Genomic DNA, 20,859 nt, shown 5'->3' on the forward strand with positions numbered 1-20,859 from the left:
GCTTTATGACAGACACCTTTACCAACCAAATCAGTGCATGCATCCAGGTCAGACAGGTACAATGTTATACTGATAAGTGGGCTCATACTGCCAAGTTCTTTCTAAATTTTCCTGATTTTGTGATCACAGCAATAACAACACACACGATCTCAACCCATGACTTCTCATTTCATTTCTTCTTCCCCTTTTGAGTACTCCATTTTCTTCGGCAAACAATGTATTTTTAATCTATCACCAAGTGCAAAACATGACAGTCCACTGTTTTTGATAAAGTTTTGTCCAGACAGTATGCTGAACATTGGAAAGGTATGTTGAATTTTGTGCCTCTTACCTTAAGAAAAATCCGTAAGATAACAGATGCATCTACATGTGACAGATACTGAAACTAAAAGCAATTATGTATTTGACACCAAGAGCTTTTGATGGTTCCACGATGCTATTCTTTAAAGACTAATTGAGTGAATAAAATGATTGTACACTAGATGCAAGATAACATGTTCTGGGTGCATCTCTGTTGTTCATTGTCTCTCTCAAGCATTTAATTTCTTCCTGTGGGGTAACATCAAGAACAAATTTTCCATCCCCCTCTTCCAGAACTGCTCCCTGAACTGAGAAGGCTCATTATTACAACCATAAAGAATATGGTATCAAAAGCACTAAAAAATATGGACCTAGGTTTTTCTCATAAAACATAGTCTTGTGCTGAAAAGATTTAGGTTTGATGTAAAAATTTCAAATCTTTCATTGAGATTCTAGCAGCATTACATATTTACATTGAGTACTGGTAAAAATAAAGGCCTCATAAAATTGTATAATAATGTGTAATCACATTGTGGTGCCTGCGGGGTAACCTGCTAAACAAGTCACTACTGTAGTGGTAGTTGTTGGCTGAAAATAAGGTAAGCTGATGCAACATAACAGCATTCCTTCACCTCTTACTACTAGATAACTATTGGTGCTATCAGGAAAGATATGTGCAGTTTATAATGGTTTCAACATTGAACACTGGATATCTACAGAAATTTTTATTAAAATATTATGGAGATCGCAGCTGTGGTTGAAAATATGACTCAAGAACATCATATTGTGGCTCATGAGCTCAGACCTTACCTGGAGTGCTGCAATTTGGCACTTACTAGGGTCAAAATCCGAAACATTCTAAAAGTCTTATACTAATTTTCAACAGTTCTTGTAACAATCACAGTTCATATATTTTCAACAACTGTAATTCAGATTACATCATAAAATTCTAATTTATTCTGTACAACTAAAAAGGTTAATAACAATAATGTGCTGAAAATATAAACACCAATAATACAACCTGCAACTGTGTTCTAAAACTGTGAAAAAACATGAAGAACAGATTTTTTTTAAAAAAGAAAATGACAGGAAGTTATTCTTACTTCTATGAACACACAAAAGGAAGGATATCAGGACATATACCTGTAAAATGGCAAGAGTCCAAGAAACAACAGTCTTTAGAAAATATAGGCTCATTTTCCAGGCAGAGTGTTCTAGGTAATACAATTGAAATACAGTAATTTCAGTGACATATAAAATACTTACAATGTTTGATTTGCCAACATACATACACATATACATGCACACATAAACATTCAAAATAGATTTATTAAGTACAATACATATAAAACCAGAATTTTGCTTCAAAAATTTGTCACACTGCTTTGTACTTCTTAAATTATTCTTGACAATTTTAACAGTGGACACATTGTGCTTTTTCAGGCTTCCAGCATTTAAGGAGATACAGATTGCTCGGTGATAACATTTGCTGAAAAGTTAAACACATTATCTTAGATTATCTTTTGGAAATAATTTCATGAAAAAAGTATGTAACACACTTTATCAAATAAATTATGGTAAGCTATATTAAGAAGAAATGGTAGTATTTGTAATCAAATGCAAATATTCTGACACTATTTGCACCAATCAATATGGATTAAAAGTTCATTTCTTGCATTTCAACTTGCTCTTGATTGAAATTCTGATTCAACTGTCACTTAAATTAATAATGTTTTCTATCTTCTCATAAATTTGTCTCTCTCTTTCCTTTCTTAATTTTTTCTTTAAATAATAAAGAAATGTTTCACAACACCATTTTAACATATACATGCACTTGCCATTTTATATGCACATTTCCATTTTTTTATCTCCAACTTTCATGTCAAGACACTGTAATGAAACTTTTCAAAATAATCAGCAATAAACATCACACCTGGGTATTAATAAACATTAAAAAACAAGTAGTGCAGGTACCTTGAATAAAAGCTTGTGAAAGAAGTACTCTGCACTGGCAGAGACAAACAACAATAAAGATTACCAAAGAAATGGGATGAAAAGGAGCAGCACAAAATAAAGCAATAATTAGCCTTTTGTATCACAAGACATGGTTCAAAAGATTTTGATAATAATAAGGAAAAAATTCAGGTACAGGTAATAACAAAGTCCATGAAACATTTAAAAAATTATTAAGAGTGAAATGGTACAAATTACAGCTTTTGTGAACCATAAGCCACAATAAAAAATTGTACTTTCTGCAGTTCTGCACTCATATGCAGAACCATCTTGAAAATGGCAACTTCACAAGCATATTAACCTAGAGAGATGAAGCCACTTTTCATCTTTCAGGAAATGTCAACCAACACAACACACTTATATGGGGGATACAGAATCAACATACAACAGTCGAACACATCCAGGATTCCAAGAATGTTAACTGTCATGTAAGATAGATGGTGGACCATCCTGTTTCACTGGTATCACCAATCTCAACATGCTGCAGCTGAAGCTAATGTCACAACTGAAAACTGATAGCTGGGATTTTATCTTTCAACAAGGTGGTGCCCCTTCATGTTTCCATAATTGTGTATGGTGTTGCGTTACCTGAATGAGACATTGCCAGGTCATTGGATAGGTCATGATGCAGTTGTTGACCTGGTGTTGCTTAAGTGGACACTACAGATGCTCTACTTGACGCCTCTCAATTTATTTATTTATTTATTTTTTTTTATGGGTGTGGGGGAGAGTGGGGGTTGGTTAGGGAGGAGTATATCATTTATTTTCCACCTCTACCACAAAATTTTGAAGAGGAGCAGCTGTTCGCATCAACACTCCTTATATGCTTCATTGGGTATGAGCAGAATCTACCCATTAGATGTGCAGTGTGTGATGAAAGGTGAGTGCACAGTTTTTTTAACAACATATATAAATGTTCTGAATGTTAGTCTTTCATGTACTGTATCATGTGTTATGTTGTTCTTGGCCATTTGTATGTATGAATATTCTGAAATGTTTCATGGACTTCATAATTATCCTGTTCACAATAAAACAAATCTTATTCTTCAGAAAGATAAGTCAGATCTAAAACTTTCAATGAGAGGAAAGAAATGAGAAGACAGCTCTCAAGGAGAGAAACAAGTGGTAAAAAAAATACTTCCAAACAGAGAGAAGAGCAATTTTTTAAAAATATTTGTAGCTTTACAAAAATGAGTCATGCTTTCACGCAACAAACTGAAACGACAGTTGTTGACAGTGACAAATGTACTATTACGTACTACAATATGTATCTAAAATGTCTATTGATTGTTATGCTACTAATTTAAATGATACAGTAAATAACAGTTTTATAATTCTAAATGGTGAGAGATGGAAAAGAATTAGATGAACCTCTCACTCATGACACTGAGAATCAAGGGTAAGACACTTACACCTGTTAAAAAAGAACTATGAATGGTGTTGCATCTCAAAAATTAAAACTGTGATCCAAAATAATACTAAGTATTAAGTATCCAACCTTTGATTTTCCTAAACAAAATAGATGATAGGGAGGCACCACTGTACACAGTACAGGAAGAGTCCTTTATGTGCATGTGTGAATTTTGTACCTGCCTTCCACCGTGTCAGTTGCTGCCTGCCGGTTGCTGAGTGAGGTATTACACAACGTGTTCATCGGATTACCGTCTCTCTCAAGATGGCTGAACAAGATACTGCATCAAATTTTGTCAAATGCTTGATGATTCTCTAAGCGAAACAATTCATAAGATTCAGCAGGTGTTTGGAGAATACAATGGGTGTAACACAAATTAAGGAATGGTTCAACCAATTCAAAAATGGCCACACATCAGCGGAGAGTTACCAGCGTTCTGGGAGGCCCCAAACTGCTTGGAGTGCAGCTGTTGTTGAGTTGTGTATCACAAATATGCACCAGAAGGACAAACAGTGACAAAGGAGTACTATCAAGATGTTCTCTGGTGACTCTGTATTGCAGTTCGGTGCAAAAGACCAGACATGTGGATGGCAAAAAACTGACAATTGCATCACGACAATGCTCCCGCACTTTCATCCCACTTGATCCAAAATTTCTTGGCCAAACATGAATTACAGCCATTCACCAACCTCCCTGCTCTCCAGACATGTCTCCCTGCAACGTTGGTTGTTCCCAAAACTGAAGGTGTCACTGAAAGGATCTCGTTTTGAGAGTAGAGAAGAGAGAATGCGGAACACAATGATGGAGCTGAACACCATTCCAAAAGAAGACTTCCAAAGGTGTTTCCAGCAGTGGAAGAGTCGGCGGGCTAAGTGTGTGCAAGCACAAGGAGCCTACTTTGAAGGGGATTAGGGTGCCAACCCTGTCAGGTATTCGAAATATTTTTTCTGGCCAAAGATCAGATACTTTTTAGACAGGCCTTATATATACGGCAGTAGTTAATAGATTTGAATTACTCAACATTCCAGTACCAGATTGAACTTTCTTGACAAATAAAATTAAAGTAACAAAAAGAAAAATATGATCGAGGTAACAGTAGGGAGGATAAATTACTCAAAATACTGTGTCTTGACTCCTTTAACTGTTTTATGATGATGTCAGATTTACTTCTCATGCTTTCATAGCTGTTAACAGAACAATAATACAATACATATTTTTTAACTTTGACACAGAATTAAGGTTTTAATGAGATGTTTGTGATAACTGAGCTCTAAAAAAATGTATGATAATTATTGGCATATAAAATGCATTTAGCAGTACAAAATAAGGAAGTACTAAAACATTATGTGACATATATAAGAACTATTTGCAAAACTATATTTAAAACTGAGATATTTGTTCTACATCAAAGATGGTTGTGTGATAATTTAACACCTCTCACCGAGTGAAACGAAAATATATTACCTCACTATCATCATTTCAGTTGTGGTCTAGAACTCGAATAAAACAGGAGGTAGAAAACTATTAACAGTGCCCACAGTACTGACAGATACACCACTATCAGGTAGTAACCACAACAAATTTCATAATTTATGGCCACGATGACAGAGTAAGAGTTCTTTGTTGGTGTGTGCAGTATACAGGTGTTGGGAATGCCAGTGGAAATCTCAAAATCATGCATGCTTGTCTCATGTGGTTGAGGTTTTTGTCATTAATGTTTTAACAAAAACTGATACCTACAATATTTTCCACAAACTGTTCAACAACTAAACAGTAAAGTCCAAATTGAATTTATTAATTCCAAGTCAGATTTGTTCCCCATAAGCATTTCTTCTTTTCTTTTTGACGACAGAATACAAACTTAAGTGAAAGAGGAATACTGACCAAGTGTGTTAATGGACAGAGAAATGTTGTGGTTTGACATAGTTGTTTCATAAGTGAAAATTAATGGACAATTTAATGATACTGACTTATTTCTTGAGAGGACAGCATCTTGCAAGGAGTTGCCTAGGAAATGGCAGGTCCTCTTCTCCTGTATAGGTCCCAGCAAATAAATCAGGTATAGAGCGTACCATAATACCTGTTGTTCCCATGTCCAATTTTTCATCCCTTATATTACTAGCCAGTTTGGGATTGGCTAACACGGACTTCCTTAAGAATATAAATGGACTATATTTGAACTAATTTACACATATTAGGTGTCTTTGAGTATTACACACAGGTTGCGTTGCACTCTGGTGAAAGAATAGAACATGATCAACTGATGTTGATTAACTCACTAAATTGAACTTTTGCTAGCACACATTTAGCACCAAAATGATTCGGTGGATGTCAAATTCTGAGAAATGTTGATGGTCTCAGTTATTTAAGGTGTAACAATGATTATCTGTCTAAAAAAAAAAAAAAAGTAACACGTGGCAAACTCTTCAAGGTTGGTGGGCTATTCTAGTATGCGAACAGTTATCAAGAGATACTAATGTTCTGAATAAGATCTTGGAAAGCCATATTTTATTAATTTTGGAATAATGGATTGAGGGTATTCACACAGTGTTTGAAACTCTGGCTTATCTTATAAATAATGAATAAATTCTCTTTCAGCATTCTCAACATCAATACCAAAGATTAAAAGGTAGGTGAAACATGAATTAAACAGAAAAAAGTTAGCTGTCTTGTTAGAGCTAATAGTAACTTCAGGCATTTGCTGATAAGGTGGGAGGAGATGGAACAAGGGATAATTGCTTAGAGCTTGCAGATTAGTGCTCAGAGCATCCAAGGTGGGGGATATAATATGGTACCTGCTTCTTTTGTCACATGAAAAAAGGCACACAAGTTCAATGTCAGACAGTCTCAAAATGGGATGACTGCCTTTGTGAATACCAAAGAACGACCTGTGAAGGAACTGGGAGATTATACTGATGTAATGACCATACTGGCCTGTGGTTTTGCTCCCATGCACTGTTAGTCACATCAAGCAGAAGACATGCTGTGTTGTACTCCACCAGTTTCACTGTTTCTAGTGGGACAAATTGAAATTATACCTTTCATTTATCATGGTACAGAAGATGTCACTAAACAAACGAAATTGAAAATCTGTGTATTTGTCTAGTTTACTTCCAGATCCAAGGTGACATGCAGGGTTTCCTTTGTGTATGAGTGAGACAACTGGCAGATAAATTCTCTTCACAACTCCAGATTATAACATTTTATGTACATGTCATTCCCTCATTATCTTTCATTGATTATATCAAAACTTGGATTAGAAGAGGGTTGTGTGATCATCATTGATAAAGGCAGTTATCATTACAGAAACAAGGATCAAATTCCTACTTCAGTTACAAATACAGTCGATAAAAGAGAAAAGTATTTTGATTTCTGTCTGCTATACAAAAGTGCCCCCCCCCCCCCCCCCCCCCCCATGAACCATGGACCCTGCCGTTGGTGGGAGTGGGAAGGCTTTAGTGCCTCAGCGATACAGATAGCCGTACCGTAGGTGCAACCACAACAGAGGGGTATCTGTTGAGAGGTCAGACAAATGTGTGGTTCCTGAAGAGGGGCAGCAGCCTTTTCAGTAGTTGCATGGGCAACAGTCTGGATGACTGACTGATCTGGCCTTGTAACACTCACCAAAACCGGCCTTGCTGAGCTGGTACTGCGAATGGCTGAAAGCAAGGGGAAACTACAGCCGTAATTTTTCCCGAGGGCATGCAGCTTTACCGTATGGTTACATGATGATGGCATCCTCTAGGGTAAAATATTCCAGAGGTAAAATAGTCCCCCATTCGGTTCTCTGGGCGGGGACTACTCAGGAGGACGTCGTTATCAGGAGAAAGAAAACTGGCGTTCTACGGATCGGAGCATGGAATGTCAGATCCCTCAATCGGGAAGGTAGGTTAGAAAATTTAAAAAGGGGTATGGATAAGTTAAAGTTAGATATAGTGGGAATTAGTGAAGTATGGTGGCAGAAGCAACAAGACTTCTGGTCAGGTGACTACAGGGTTATAAATACAAAATCAAATAGGGGTAATGCAGGAATAGGTTTAACAATGAATAAAAAAAATAGGAGTACGGGTAAGCTACTACAAATAGCATAGTGAACACATTATTGTGGCCAAGACAGACACAAAGCCCACTTCTACTACAGTAGTAGAAGTTTACGTGCCAACTAGCTTTGCAGATGATGAGGAAATTGATGAAATGTATGATGAGATAAAAGAAATTATTCAGATAGTGAAAGGAAACGAAAATTTAATAGTCATGGGTGACCGGAATTCGATAGTAGGAAAAGGAAGAGAAGGAAACATAGTAGGTGAATATGGAATGGGGGTAAGAAATGAAAGAGGAAGCCACCTGGTAGAATTTTGTGCAGAGCATAACTTAATCATAGCTAACACTTGGTTCAAAAATCATGAAAGAGGCTGTATACATGGAAGAGACCTGGAGATACTGGAAGGTTTCAGATAGATTATATAAAGGTAAGAAAGAGATTTAGGAACCAGGTTTTAAATTGTAAGACATTTCCTGGGGCAGATGTGGACTCTGATCACAATCTATTGGTTATGAACTGTAGATTAAAACTGAAGAAACGGCCAAAAAGTGGGAATTTAAGAAGATGGGACCAAGATAAACAGAAAGAACTAAAAGTTGTGGAGATTTTCAGGGAGAGCATTAGGGAACAATAGACATGAATGGGGGAAAGAAATACAAATGAAGAAGAATGGGTAGCTTTGAGAGATGGACTAGTGAAGGCAGCAGAGGATCAAGTAGGTAAAAAGATGAGGGCCAGAAGAAATCCTAGAAACTGAAGAAATATTGAATTTAATTGATAAAAGGAGAAATAATAAAAAAAATGCAGTAAATGAAGCAGGCAAAAAGGAATACAAATATCTCAAAAATAAGATCAACAGCAAGTGCAAAATGGCTAAGCAGGGATGACTGGAAGACAAATGTAAGGATGTAGAGGCATATATCACTAGGGGTAAGATAGATACTGATGACAGAAAAATTAAAGAGACCTTTGGAGAAAAGAGAACCACTTGTATGAATATCAAGAGCTCAGATGGAAACCCAGTTCTAAGCAAAGAAGGGGTAAACAGAAAGGTGGAAGGAGTATAAAGAGTGTCTATACAAGGGCGATGTACTTAGAGGACAATATTTATGGAAATGGAAGAGCATGTAGATGAAGATGAAATGGGAGATATGATTCTGCGTGGAGACTCTGACAGAGCACTGAAAGATCTAAGTCGAAACAAGGCCCCAGGAGGAGACAACATTCCATTAGAACTACTGATAGCGTTTGGAGAGCCAGCCCTGACAAAACTCTACCATCTGATGAGCAAGATGCATGAGGCAGGTGAAATGCCCTCACACTTCAAGAAGAATATAATAATTCCAATTCCAAAGAAAGCAGGTGTTGACAGATGTGAAATATATCGAACTATCAGTTTAATAAGTCACGGCTGCAAAATACTAATGCGAATTCTTTACAGACGAACGGAAAAACTGGTAGAAGCAGACCTCGGGGAAGATCAATTTGGATTCCTTAGAAATGTTGGAAGACGTGAGGCAATACTGACACTACGACTTATCTTAAAAGATAGATTAAGGAAAGGCAAACCTATGTTTCTAGCATTTGTAGAATTTGAGAAAGCTTTTGACAATGTTGACTGGAATACTCTCTTTCACATTCAGAAGGTGGCAAGGGTAAAATAAAGGGAGCAAAAGGCTATTTACGATTTGTACAGAAACCAGATGGCAGTTACAACATTCGAGGGGCATGAAAGGGAAGCAGTGGTTGGGAAGGGAGTGAGGCAGGGTTGTAGCCTATCCCCAATGTTATTCAAGATGTATATTGAGCAAGCAGTAAAGGAAACAAAATAAAAATTGGGAGTAGGAATTAAAATCCATGGAGAAGAAATAAAAACTTTGAGGTTCGCCAATGACATTGTAATTCTGTCAGAGACAGCAAAGGACATGGAAGAGCAGTTGAACAGAATGGGCAGTGTCTTGAAAGGAGGATATAAGATGAAAATCAACAAAAGCAAAATGAGGATAATGGAATGTATTCGAATTAAATCAGGTGATGCTGATGGAATTAGATTAGGAAATGAGACACAGTAGCAAATGAATTTTGCTATTTGGGGAGCAAAATGACTGATGATGGTTGACATAGAGAGGATATAAAATGTAGATTGGCAATGGCAAGGAAAGTATATCTCAAGAAGAGAAATTTGTTAACATCAAGTACAGATTTAAATGTCAGGAAGTCGTTTCTGAAAGTATTTGTTTGGAGTGTAGCCATGTATGGAAGTGAAACACGGACGATAAATAGTTTAGATAAGAAGAGAATAGAAGCTTTCGAAATGTGGTGCTACACAAGAATGCTGAAGATTAGATGGGTAGATCACATAACTAATGATGAGGTATTGAATAGAATCAGGGAGAAGAGAAATTTGTGGCAAAACTTGAGTAGAAGAAGAGATCAGTTGGTAGGGCATCTCCTGAGGCATGAAGGGATCACCAATTTAGTACTGGAGGGCAGCGTGGAGGGTAAAAATCATAGAGGGAGACCAAGAGATGAATACACTAGGCAGATTCAGAAGGATGTAGGTTGCAGTAGGTACTGGGAGATGAAGAAGCTTGCAGAGGATAGAGTAGCATGGAGAGCTGCACCAAACCGGTCTCTGGCCTGAGAACCACAACAACAACAATACAAAAGTGAAGACATTGGTTTAATTCTGGTGCCACAACCATATTCAACACGAACATGACAGCTCCACTGTCAATACAACACCATATAAAATGTCTGGGCCCTAGTGGAAGGAAAAGTCACATCCATAAACTATACATTCAGATTAGAGATGTGAAGAATTTATTTAGGAAGGAACTGGTTATGTCACAGTGGAAGACTGTATCAAGTGCATATGCCACACTGAAAACCTGCAAGAAAATTACTTTCTGAAGGAGGGCATCTGAGGAAAGTTCATTGAAAGCATTGTCTTTGCTTCAAATGACTTCTCAGATAGTGAGTCTTCAGAACAGGGTAGCTAAAGAGCAATAAACTACATTAAACATTGCATCTGTTGTTCCTTTCCCTCCCAGAATCGGTGAACACCGTTTCCTCTAACCACTCCCTGTCTCTCATTTTCCCTTTCATTTTTTCTCCCCAAACAATTATCAATATGAAACAGAACAGCTGCCAGATGTATGGTGCCTTTGCTGCTATATTTGTCAGAGTTCCTTATGGGGAGCAGAGACCTGCGTTTTCTGCTTTGTACAAACATGCAAAGTTAAGGAATGCTTAAATGTTTATATAATCTGAACCATAATAACTTTATAATTTTACAGATGAGTACTAATAATGAATTTGGTTGTAGTATACAGTGTGTTCATAATTAACATTCCACTTCCAAAATACCACAGAAAGGGAACCATTGCTAAGGAAGATGTCAAATTTGAACAGCAGGGAGAAACATCACAGAAAAAAAATCAACAAAATTTGACCAATAAATTGTGCTGTAAGCATCAAAATATGCATAATAACAGATGCACAGCATATGAGTATTCCTCAGTTTGCACCAAGATGGTCAACGTGACTGTTTTCATGTAGGATTGTGCACTGCTGGTAAAGGTCTTTTACAAGAATGGCGACTGTGTGCAGTAGCCCTACAGATGTTCCAGACACTCAATAGTATGAAAAAACCCATTCGTCTGATGTCTGTCTAGAGAAAAGATTACAAAATTCAGAAAGGTAGGTTCATTACAAGTGCAATGTAGCAGAGGAAGGAAAGTGGTTGAGCCAACATCTGTTGAAGATGTGGCCACAGCATTGCAGGAGGGGCCGAGCAGTGGGGTGCAAACATACAATGCCCAGGGAATTGCTTGAATGTTAGATTTGCCTGTGAGCACAGTGCATAAAATCCTATGAAAAATCCTGCATGGTTATCCATACAAAATCAACCATGTTCAGGAGGTGCTTCCTAATGACCTGCTTGCAAGACAGATGTTTGTTCTGGCATTCCTTGTTCACATGGAAGTGGACAATGAATGCCATGGAATATTCTGTTGACAGACAAAGCCCATTTCCAACTCCAAGTATATGTCAAGACTCTGAACAGCAGAATGTGGGCAATAGAAAATCCGCATGCACATCAGCTACGTACCACTTCATTCTGCGAAGGTGATTGGGTGGTGCAGGTTGACAGTGGTGTTTATCATACGGCCATATTTTTTTGAGTAAATGAGTTTTGTGAATTCCATTATCTGTACTGTCACTGGTAGATACCATTCCATCTCTTCAGCAGCATGGATGTGTGGATAGGATCATTTTTATACAAGATGGCACTCCACAAATGACACAGCAACTGCTGCGGAGGCATTTCAGAAATGCTACAATTATTAGCCGTCATTTACCTACAGCCTGGCAGTCCAAAATCCGTGTGACTTCTGGCTGTGGAGTATATGAAAGATGATGTGTTCAGTGCTCCAACTACAAACACAGCTGAACTGAAGGCACACATTGTGCAACGTATTCTGAACATGACCCCCAAGACACTCTGAGTTATTGCGGAATATGCTGTTTCTCAATTTCAACTTGTGGCAAAAAATGTTGGACAGCATATTGAACATATCTTGTGCCAGTATCATGACAATTATGAACTGATCTGATTTTGCTTTTTATGGCATTTTTGTCCTCAGACAATTAAAATTAATTTTTCCCATCTGATGTAATATGGCCTCTCCATGATGGAAGGGCTTACCTAACTAACAGCCACACCTGTTGACTGCTGAACTTGTGGAGTCATGAAACTGAACAATGTGGATGGTGTCACATGCAGCTTCAACCACAGCCATCATATAGTGATTTATCTGTCATTTGTAGCCAACCCCATTTACATTATGATTTTTACAGTGCCATCTATTGGAAGCTTTTTTGTTGAATTTTTTTGTTCCATAGTGTTTCCCACAGCATCAATAATATGCTGTTCAATTTTCACATCATTCTAAACAATGGTTCTCTTTCTACAGCCTTTAGAAAGTGAAACTTTAATTACGGACACCCTGTATGTTCAAAAAGACACAAAAAATATTAATGTGGTCAGGTTGCTGTTTCACTACAGTATTTTATAACATTGCTTGACATAAGGATTCGCAAACGCAATACATCATTTACAGCTGATTCTACAATCATTATTGCAGTGTGTTATCTGCCAAGTTTTGGTATCATATCATTATCAAGTGAGTGCTATGTAATGCAAAGAGCATACAAACACTGTTGTCTGATGGCACAGTTTGCTGGGTCAGCTCAACATGTGTGGATCAGAGGGTTCCGAAGCATGCAGAAATGGTGGAGGGGGTGCCTACTACACTTAACCTTCCAGCTGCCACTGTCACTGCTCCCTACTACAGCACAAAATTTCCATATATATTTTTTTTTACTCAGTGGCCTCTTTGTTCTAAGTAAATGTTTTCAAGTTTGCAATCATGACGTAAACACACCGTTTACGAAATTGAGTGCTGTGGATAAATTTGGTGTTTTGTGCATGTTACAACTGTCACATTGTGTTTGTTTAGTTTCCTCTTTCAAAAGCAGTGTGAGCTATACTGTCTGCATATGTAATAAATTTCCATTACTTTTGATTTTGTGATGAGTGTAACTACGACAAAATAAAAATTTGGGATAACAGTTCCAGTATACAAACATATAATCAGCAAATGTTATTTCAGGTTCTCCTCTTGTAACAAAAAATAATTATCCTGGGTGTTAACAACTTTAGGTCTTAAAGGGGATGCATAATCCTTGTAATGTAACAAACAAGAAATTAAAAGAGAATCAGTAAATTTAGTTAAAATTAATTTGTTTACTGTCCAGAAAAACAAAAACATTGAACCAGCCACAATGCAGTCTCACTGCAACTGCTGTTTTTGGACATAAGATGAGTTAATTATGCTCATAACCAGCAGAAAATTGGCAATTGCACCTGAAATACTACTCTTTCCCATAGACACTGTCTCCTCTCCAGGAAATACAGGACCTATTACAATTCTTCAACTTGACTGTGAGTGTCATGTTAGTGGCGGGTTGACATAGTGTGTACAAGAACTCTACGTATTTCACCTATCCCACTATCCAACCAAAACTGCAACTGGCCAGTGAGACACACTATGAGGTTAGGATGCCTGCAACATTCCTAGTCAGAGGGAAACGAATGTAAAAAGACAGAGGTCTGTTAATTGATGGTTCAAATGTTGCCAAGGGTGTTTCGACTATGCAACAGAAGTTTTGCTGGGAATCCCTTACACATCATTTCTAAAGTCCTGATCTCTCCTCATGTTATTTCCATAATTCTGCAACCCCAAAGAAAGATATTCATGTCCAAGACAACCACAAACATTTTTCTATGAAGGCACTGACCACCTTAACTCACAGTGAGTTAACTGTATTAACAGTTACAGTGATTAATTTTTAAATAATAAACAGCTCGCTTACTTTTTTCCCCACTGTCCACTTGTAATACTAAATGCTTTCTCTGAAAACTAACTAGAATAAATAGTTCCAAACCCCTTTCATGATGAAAACACATTAAATCTGATGGCAACAAACAGAACTGTCATATTTGGGAATGTCTACATCATGCTGGTGACGGTGACCAAGAGACAGTAGTAACAACAATGATAAAAAGAGTATCACAGGCAACTGAAGCAAGCAGGAAGATTTACACTTTTAATGAGACAAAGAGGTAACTCCAGTTTACAAAACTAGTTGACCAAACACTGGATAGATATGAACCAAATAGGAATAAAGGAGATGACTCACCAAAAGGCATTGACATGTACATAAACAAAAGGTACACAATTGGCTAGCTTTCGAAATGCACTTCCTTTTTCAAGCTTGGAAGAAAAACCCGCAAACACACACACACACACACACACACACACACACTTACTCATACGCACATGCCTGACTCCCAACATGGTGCTCAGTCGATAGTCAGCTCTTTGCTGGCCCGTGGTGAGTGTACTGGTGTAGGGAAGCAGCCTACTCACTCCATACAGAATTCATACGCTTTCCATTGTGTGCCAGCCTAGTCCGCTGTAACTAGCTATGACATCACGAATGTTGCGCAATACCTTAAAAGTAGAGTAAATGATCTGAAAAGTTAATAGCATGTCAGGAGTGATGCTAAAGTAATAATGCGTAAAGTTTCAGTTTAGTAACTTTAACTTTTCGAAATTTGGATGTTTTATGTAAAAATCATCAGCGCAACAAGAAGGAGCTAGAAACTTCAAAATTTATATTCAGTTTCCTTTTTCATTGTAATTTAATGGAAACAGCATGCTGGATCTCACAAAGTAATATTTTGGTTGAAATTCATGATTTTCTGTTTTTGTGTCCTAAAAGTACAGAAGCAAGATGGATTAAGGAAGAGATTAGATAAAGCTAGGATGTTTAGATTTAGATAGAATGGAGATACACTATAATAACAAAGATGTGACAAGTTTCCAAAAGGTAGCTATAAAACTATAGCTGTAGAGTCTCTCCAAAGGGCACGTTCAGAGCTTTGGCAGTCCGCACTGCGGCTAAATAAATAAGAGTGCTGTGAGCTAGAGTCAGGCCCCAGTTCTCTTCTAGATTTGTATCAGCGCACACTCCGTGCAGGAAGCCAAGTCGTGTCTGTGCAGTTGCAATGAACAGCCTTGGGTGCCGTATCATGTAACTTGGTATGCACGTAACAATGATTTCACATTGTGGTAAAGAGTTAATTGCGGAATGACTTCAGTGATTTCTTCTCAGTTTGTGTATGTCATATTTTCACGTGTCGCCGCAGGACAGACCTTCTATCATTACTAGCGTGGCATTTGATAGGCATCAACATCAAATTTTGGCAAGCATTCGCTTTGAACATTTACATTGATAATGGTTATTGAACAGTTTCATCATCTAGGGATAATAGGATCCACACAATTGACTCTGAACAACTCTGATAGTACAATAGCTGATAGTAGCATTGTTGGTTAAACATTTGTCTAGAACTTTATGCTTTATCGTTTTCAGAATATAGTGAAAATTGTTATGGCAAACTTCATTTTCTATGAATCCCAGACATCACCCTAAATCCTCAACATAATGAACATCAATGATCCATCAGAGTGGGCGCAGTGAACTTTAATTATAGGCATCACGTTTTTGCTGATCACTTTCTGGTGGCCAACATTGTAGTTAGAGAGCCTGTGTTGAGAATGGCAACAATACAATAAAAATTAACTTTCCACCCACTGCCCCACAGTAGGGTGAGGTGGAGGTGTGGGGTGGGGTGGGCCCGGGTGGGGTGGGCTGATGGATGAAGAGAGATGGGAGGCAGGGAGGGGGTTGGGGTGAGGCGTCTAGTGGCTTGTAGGAGAGTGGGGAGCTGTCTGCGAACTAGCTAGGAGTGCAGGCAGGTGGCCAGGGTTTAGGGCAGAAAGGTTATGGGAGCGAAGGGTGTGCTATAAGGATAACTTCCATCTACACAGCTCAGAAAAGCTGCTGAAGGTGGGGAAGATGCAGATGGCTTGGGTTGTGAAGCAATCATTGAAATCTTGCATGTCATGCTCTCCTGCACGTTCTGGCACTGGGTGGTTCACCTTGTTTTTGGTAACAGTTTTGCAGTGACCATTCATTTTGGTTGTCAGCTGCTTGGTTGTCACACCAATGTAAAACACTGTGCAGTGGTTGCAGCACAGCTGGTAAATAACATGGCTGCTTTCACAAATGGTGCGGCCCATGATGGGGTAGGATAAGCCTGTGACAGGACTGGAGAAGGTGGTGCTGAGTGGACAGATTGGGCAGGTCTTTCATCTGGGTCTACCACAGGAGTATGATTCCTGAGGCATGGTATTGGGTGTGGGAGTGGCTCAAGGATGGACTAGGATGATGTGAAAGTTGAGTGGGTGGCAGAACACTAGTTTGGGAGGGGTTGGAAGTATCTTGGGTAGGATGTCCCTCATTTCAGGGCATGATGATAGATAATCAAAGCCCTGACAAACAACATGGTTCAGTCGTTCCAGTCTGGGGTGGTACTGGGTGACAACAGGGCCCTTCTTTGTGGTTGGTTCTTGAGATGTTTGTGAGGATCAGCTGTATGTGTGAGGATATAGCAAGGGAGATCTGTTTGTGTATTAGGCCTGGTCAGTACTGCCCATCTGAGAAGGCCTTTATGAAGCCTTCAACATACTGGGCAAGGGAGTTCTCATCACAGCAGATGCAGTTGCCATGGGTGGCCAGACTGGATCGGAATGAGCTTTCGGTGTGCAAGGGATGGCAGCTGTCAAAGTGCAGGTACTATTAGTGACAGGTGGGTTTGATGTTGACCAAGGTGTGGATGGAGCCATCCAAGAGGAGAGGATCAACGTCTAGTAATGTGGTACGAAAGGTGAGGAAGGACCAGGTGAATTGAAGGGGAGAGAAGGTGTCGATGTTGTGGAGGAACGAGGATACAGTGTCCTGGTCTTGGGTTCAGATTATAAAGATGTCATCAATAACTCTGAATTGGACCAGGGGTTTGGGCTTTTTGGAAGCTAGGAATGTTTCCTCCAGGTAGCCCATAAAGAGATTAGCATAGGAGGGTGCCATGCGGGTGCCCATTGCTGTGCTATGAATTTGTTTATATACCTCCCCTTCAGAGGTGAAGTAGTTATGGGTTAGGATGTAGTTGGTTAGGTGTACGAGGAATGAAATGGTGGATCTGGAATCTGCAGGGCATTGGGAAAGGCAACATATTTCTGCAAGGCCTTGGGAATGAGGCATGTTGGTGTATGGGGAGGCTGCATCAATAGTGACAATTAGGGATTCAGTAGGTAAGGGTGTGGGAATGGTGGATAGCTAGTGCAGGAAATGGTTGATATCTTTAATGTGGGAGGCTAGGTTTTGGGCAGTTGGTTGGAGACATTGATGAACAAGATTCTTTCAGTGGGCTGAGATTCTTTCAGTGGGGGTACTGTAACAAAACACAATGGGGCACCCAGGATTGTCAGGTTTGTGGATTTTGGGGAGCACATGGAAGGTGAGTGTGTGAGCTGCTGTTGGGGTGAGTAGGGAGATGGATTCAGGGGAGAGGTTTTGGCAAGGATCTAAGGATTCCAGCAGGGTCTGAAGGTTATGTTGGACTTCTGGGATGAGGTCACTTTGGCAGAGCTTGTAGGTGGAGGTGTTGGACAATTGGTGGAGGCCCTCTTCCAGATGCTCACTCCAGTTCATCACAACAGTGGTGGAACCTTCATCTTCGAGGAGTAAGAACCTCCACAACACTCTAGTCCATCCCTATACCACTCCCACCCCCAATTCCTGCCACAGGGATCATACCCCTGTGGAGGGCCCAGATGTAAGGCCTGCCCAACCCATCCACCCAGCACTGCCTACTCCAATCCCATCATAGGCTTATCCTACCCCATCAGAAGCCGGGGCACCTGTGAAATCAGCCATATTATATGCCAGCTCTGTTGCAACCACTGCACAGTATTTTACATTGGTATGTCACCGATGCTTCACAACCTGTGCCATCTAGATCCTCTGCACCACCACCAGCTTTTTAGAGCTGCACAGATGATAACTATCCTTGCAGCACATCCTTTGCTCCTGTAACCTTCCTGGCCTAAACATAAGGTATGTTGCCCCCCCCCCCCCCCCCCCCAACCCCGCACATGCCCAATAGCCCAATTTGCGTCTCATGTCCTAGTCTATGAAATGAAGTGCCCAGTGGTCTACCACCTGCCCCATCTACCTGCACCCCAAGCTAGCACACAGACAGCTCTAGATGCTTCACCCCACCACCTCCCTGCCTCCCACCTCTCTGCATCTCTCACCCCACCCCATATCATACTGCTGCAGAAATAATACAAAGAAAGAGGCAGCAGCTTTATATGTAAAGAAAATTGAGTTAATTTGCAGGCCCTCCTGATTAACAAATGTCATCTTGAATAGCTTTTTGAATGCTGCGCCTCTTCAATGGATACTGGAACACACAAGTTTGTTGTACTGACAGTTTGCAGGCCACCTGCAGAAAGTGTAGTAAGCCTCATAAAGCACCTAGAAATAGTTTTAATATTGTTATGCAAACTTAACTTGAGAATCAATGTTTGTGGAGACTTGAATGTTGATTTTCTGTCAAGCAAATCGGTATATGTCCAACTTTGGATTATTTTGCACAATAATATTCTCTATGAGATCCGAAGCACATAGTGCAGTAGCTACTGAAAATGGTTTATCTGATAATGATGATCAAGTGTCCACAACTAAACATACTGATCAGGTCATAGAAGAGAAGTGGTGTACCACAGAATAATGAACAACAACTCAATAACAGTGTTTAGAGGTAAATTACATGAAGATACTGCAGGAAAATTTTTAAAGCAGACAAAGTTGATGGAAATCTCAATTCTTTCTTAAACATATTCCTGCAGCACTTTAAGTCTTGTTTTCCCCTACAGCAAGTAATGCCAAAATTGAACAGAATCAAGGGAAAGGGGTGAACAGCTCCAGGTATTAAGGAATCTTATGCTAGGAAATGAGAACTCTAATAATCCAAAGAACAAGCAATAATTGAGTTTTGAAACTCTGTTACCACCAGTACTGTTGAATGCTATACCACAGCATTCAGAAAGTGGAACTCATGTACTGTGCTCAAAAAATAAACACTCTAAGATTAAGGGTAGAGCTGTGTGGAACATTATTTTACAAGACAGCCCTCATAATATAACTCAGGCAAAAATGATGATACTTTCAAAGCACTGTCCAACAAATTCAATCATTACTTCCTCACAGTAGCAGCAAAAACCTTCCACCCAGAAATAAACAAGCAAATACAGATGCATTACATATAAGGGCGCAGAATTTAAGGATGAAAGTAACATTCACATGATGTGTCATTGCCGAGTAACATAGCTCAATGAAACTTGGACTGTGCATAGGAAAGGAAGGAAGATTGGAGTTTAACATCCTATTGACAGTGTGGTCATTGAAAATGGACCATATGCTTGTATTACAAAAGAATCATAAAGGGAGTGACCACGAGTATGTCTGAAGTGATTAGGGAACTCAAGGAAAATCTAAATCTGGATGGTTGAGTGGAGATTTGAACCATCATCCTCCCAAATGCGACTCCAGTGTGCTAACCACTGTGCCACTTTGCTCAATCGTACATAGAAAGAACTACTGTAGTACAGTACAGTATAGAAGATAACAGAGAGAATTTCCCAATGAGATTAACAGAACTGACACTTTGAACCAAAGACAAAAACTACACTGAAGTCACCACAATTTATAATAGTTCTCTGGACACTAGAAAAGATGGCACCTGGTTCTTAATAGGATTTGTGATCACAACAAAAAGCAGTGCATGGTCTGCAATGTTCTCCTATGCTAGTCACACAGTTTGTAAGGAGTTAATAGGATCTAAGTTGGGGGAACGAGCAGGTCAGTGCAGAATACCCTCTCATTCCAAGAACTCCTCCCTCTACACTGTTTGATGTTGTCGTGCTTTGTCAACCACAAAAATGAAGTCAGTGTTAAAAGTGCACCCAAAAAGAAGCACATGGAAGAGAAGTAGAATGCAATAGTAATATCGACTGATGAATGTACCTTGTTCAAAGATATGGGGCTCAATATGCCCGCGAAACATTATCAACACTTGGACCCCCAAAACAACTTCGTTTTACAATATTCCTGGGTGCATTATTTATCCTCACATCGTGAGATGTGAGAACACACAATGCATCTTCGAACATTGTCAAACATGACTGTATTGATGGTCCAGGCATTATGGTATGGGAGGCATAGTGATGCATGGGCATACTGAACTCCAAAATTATGAATCCAGTACACTCACCAGTCAACATTATAGTGGCACTGTACTCATCCTCCATGCGTATCTTTTCAAGGGTGCACATTTATCTCTGACTTCATTTTTATGGATGACTGCATCAAACAGTGCGGGTGAGGAGTTCTTGGAAAGAGAGGGCATTCAGAGAATGGACTGGACTGGCTGTTCCCCTGACTGATATCGAGCACATGTGAGATACATGGAAAAAATATAGCAGTACATCCACATGCATGAATGACTATCTAATAGTTGTCAACGATGCTAGTGGAGGAATGAAACGTC

At 39.3% G+C, this 20,859-nt stretch overlaps 1 protein-coding gene across 1 annotated transcript in view; it reads right to left on the minus strand.

Moving 5' to 3' along the window:
- Positions 1–1,003: 1,003 nt before the first annotated feature.
- Positions 1,004–20,859, minus strand: part of LOC126267756 (uncharacterized) — a 107,377-nt gene continuing 87,521 nt past the window's right edge. Inside the window, exon 8 of the mRNA XM_049973060.1 lies at positions 1,004–1,789. Coding sequence (XP_049829017.1) covers positions 1,755–1,789 — 35 coding nt within the window. The 3' untranslated portion in view covers positions 1,004–1,754. The remainder of the gene's footprint in view (positions 1,790–20,859) is intronic.

The sequence above is a fragment of the Schistocerca gregaria genome, chromosome 4, assembly GCF_023897955.1.
Source record: "Schistocerca gregaria isolate iqSchGreg1 chromosome 4, iqSchGreg1.2, whole genome shotgun sequence".
Taxonomy (NCBI): Eukaryota; Metazoa; Arthropoda; class Insecta; order Orthoptera; family Acrididae; genus Schistocerca; species Schistocerca gregaria.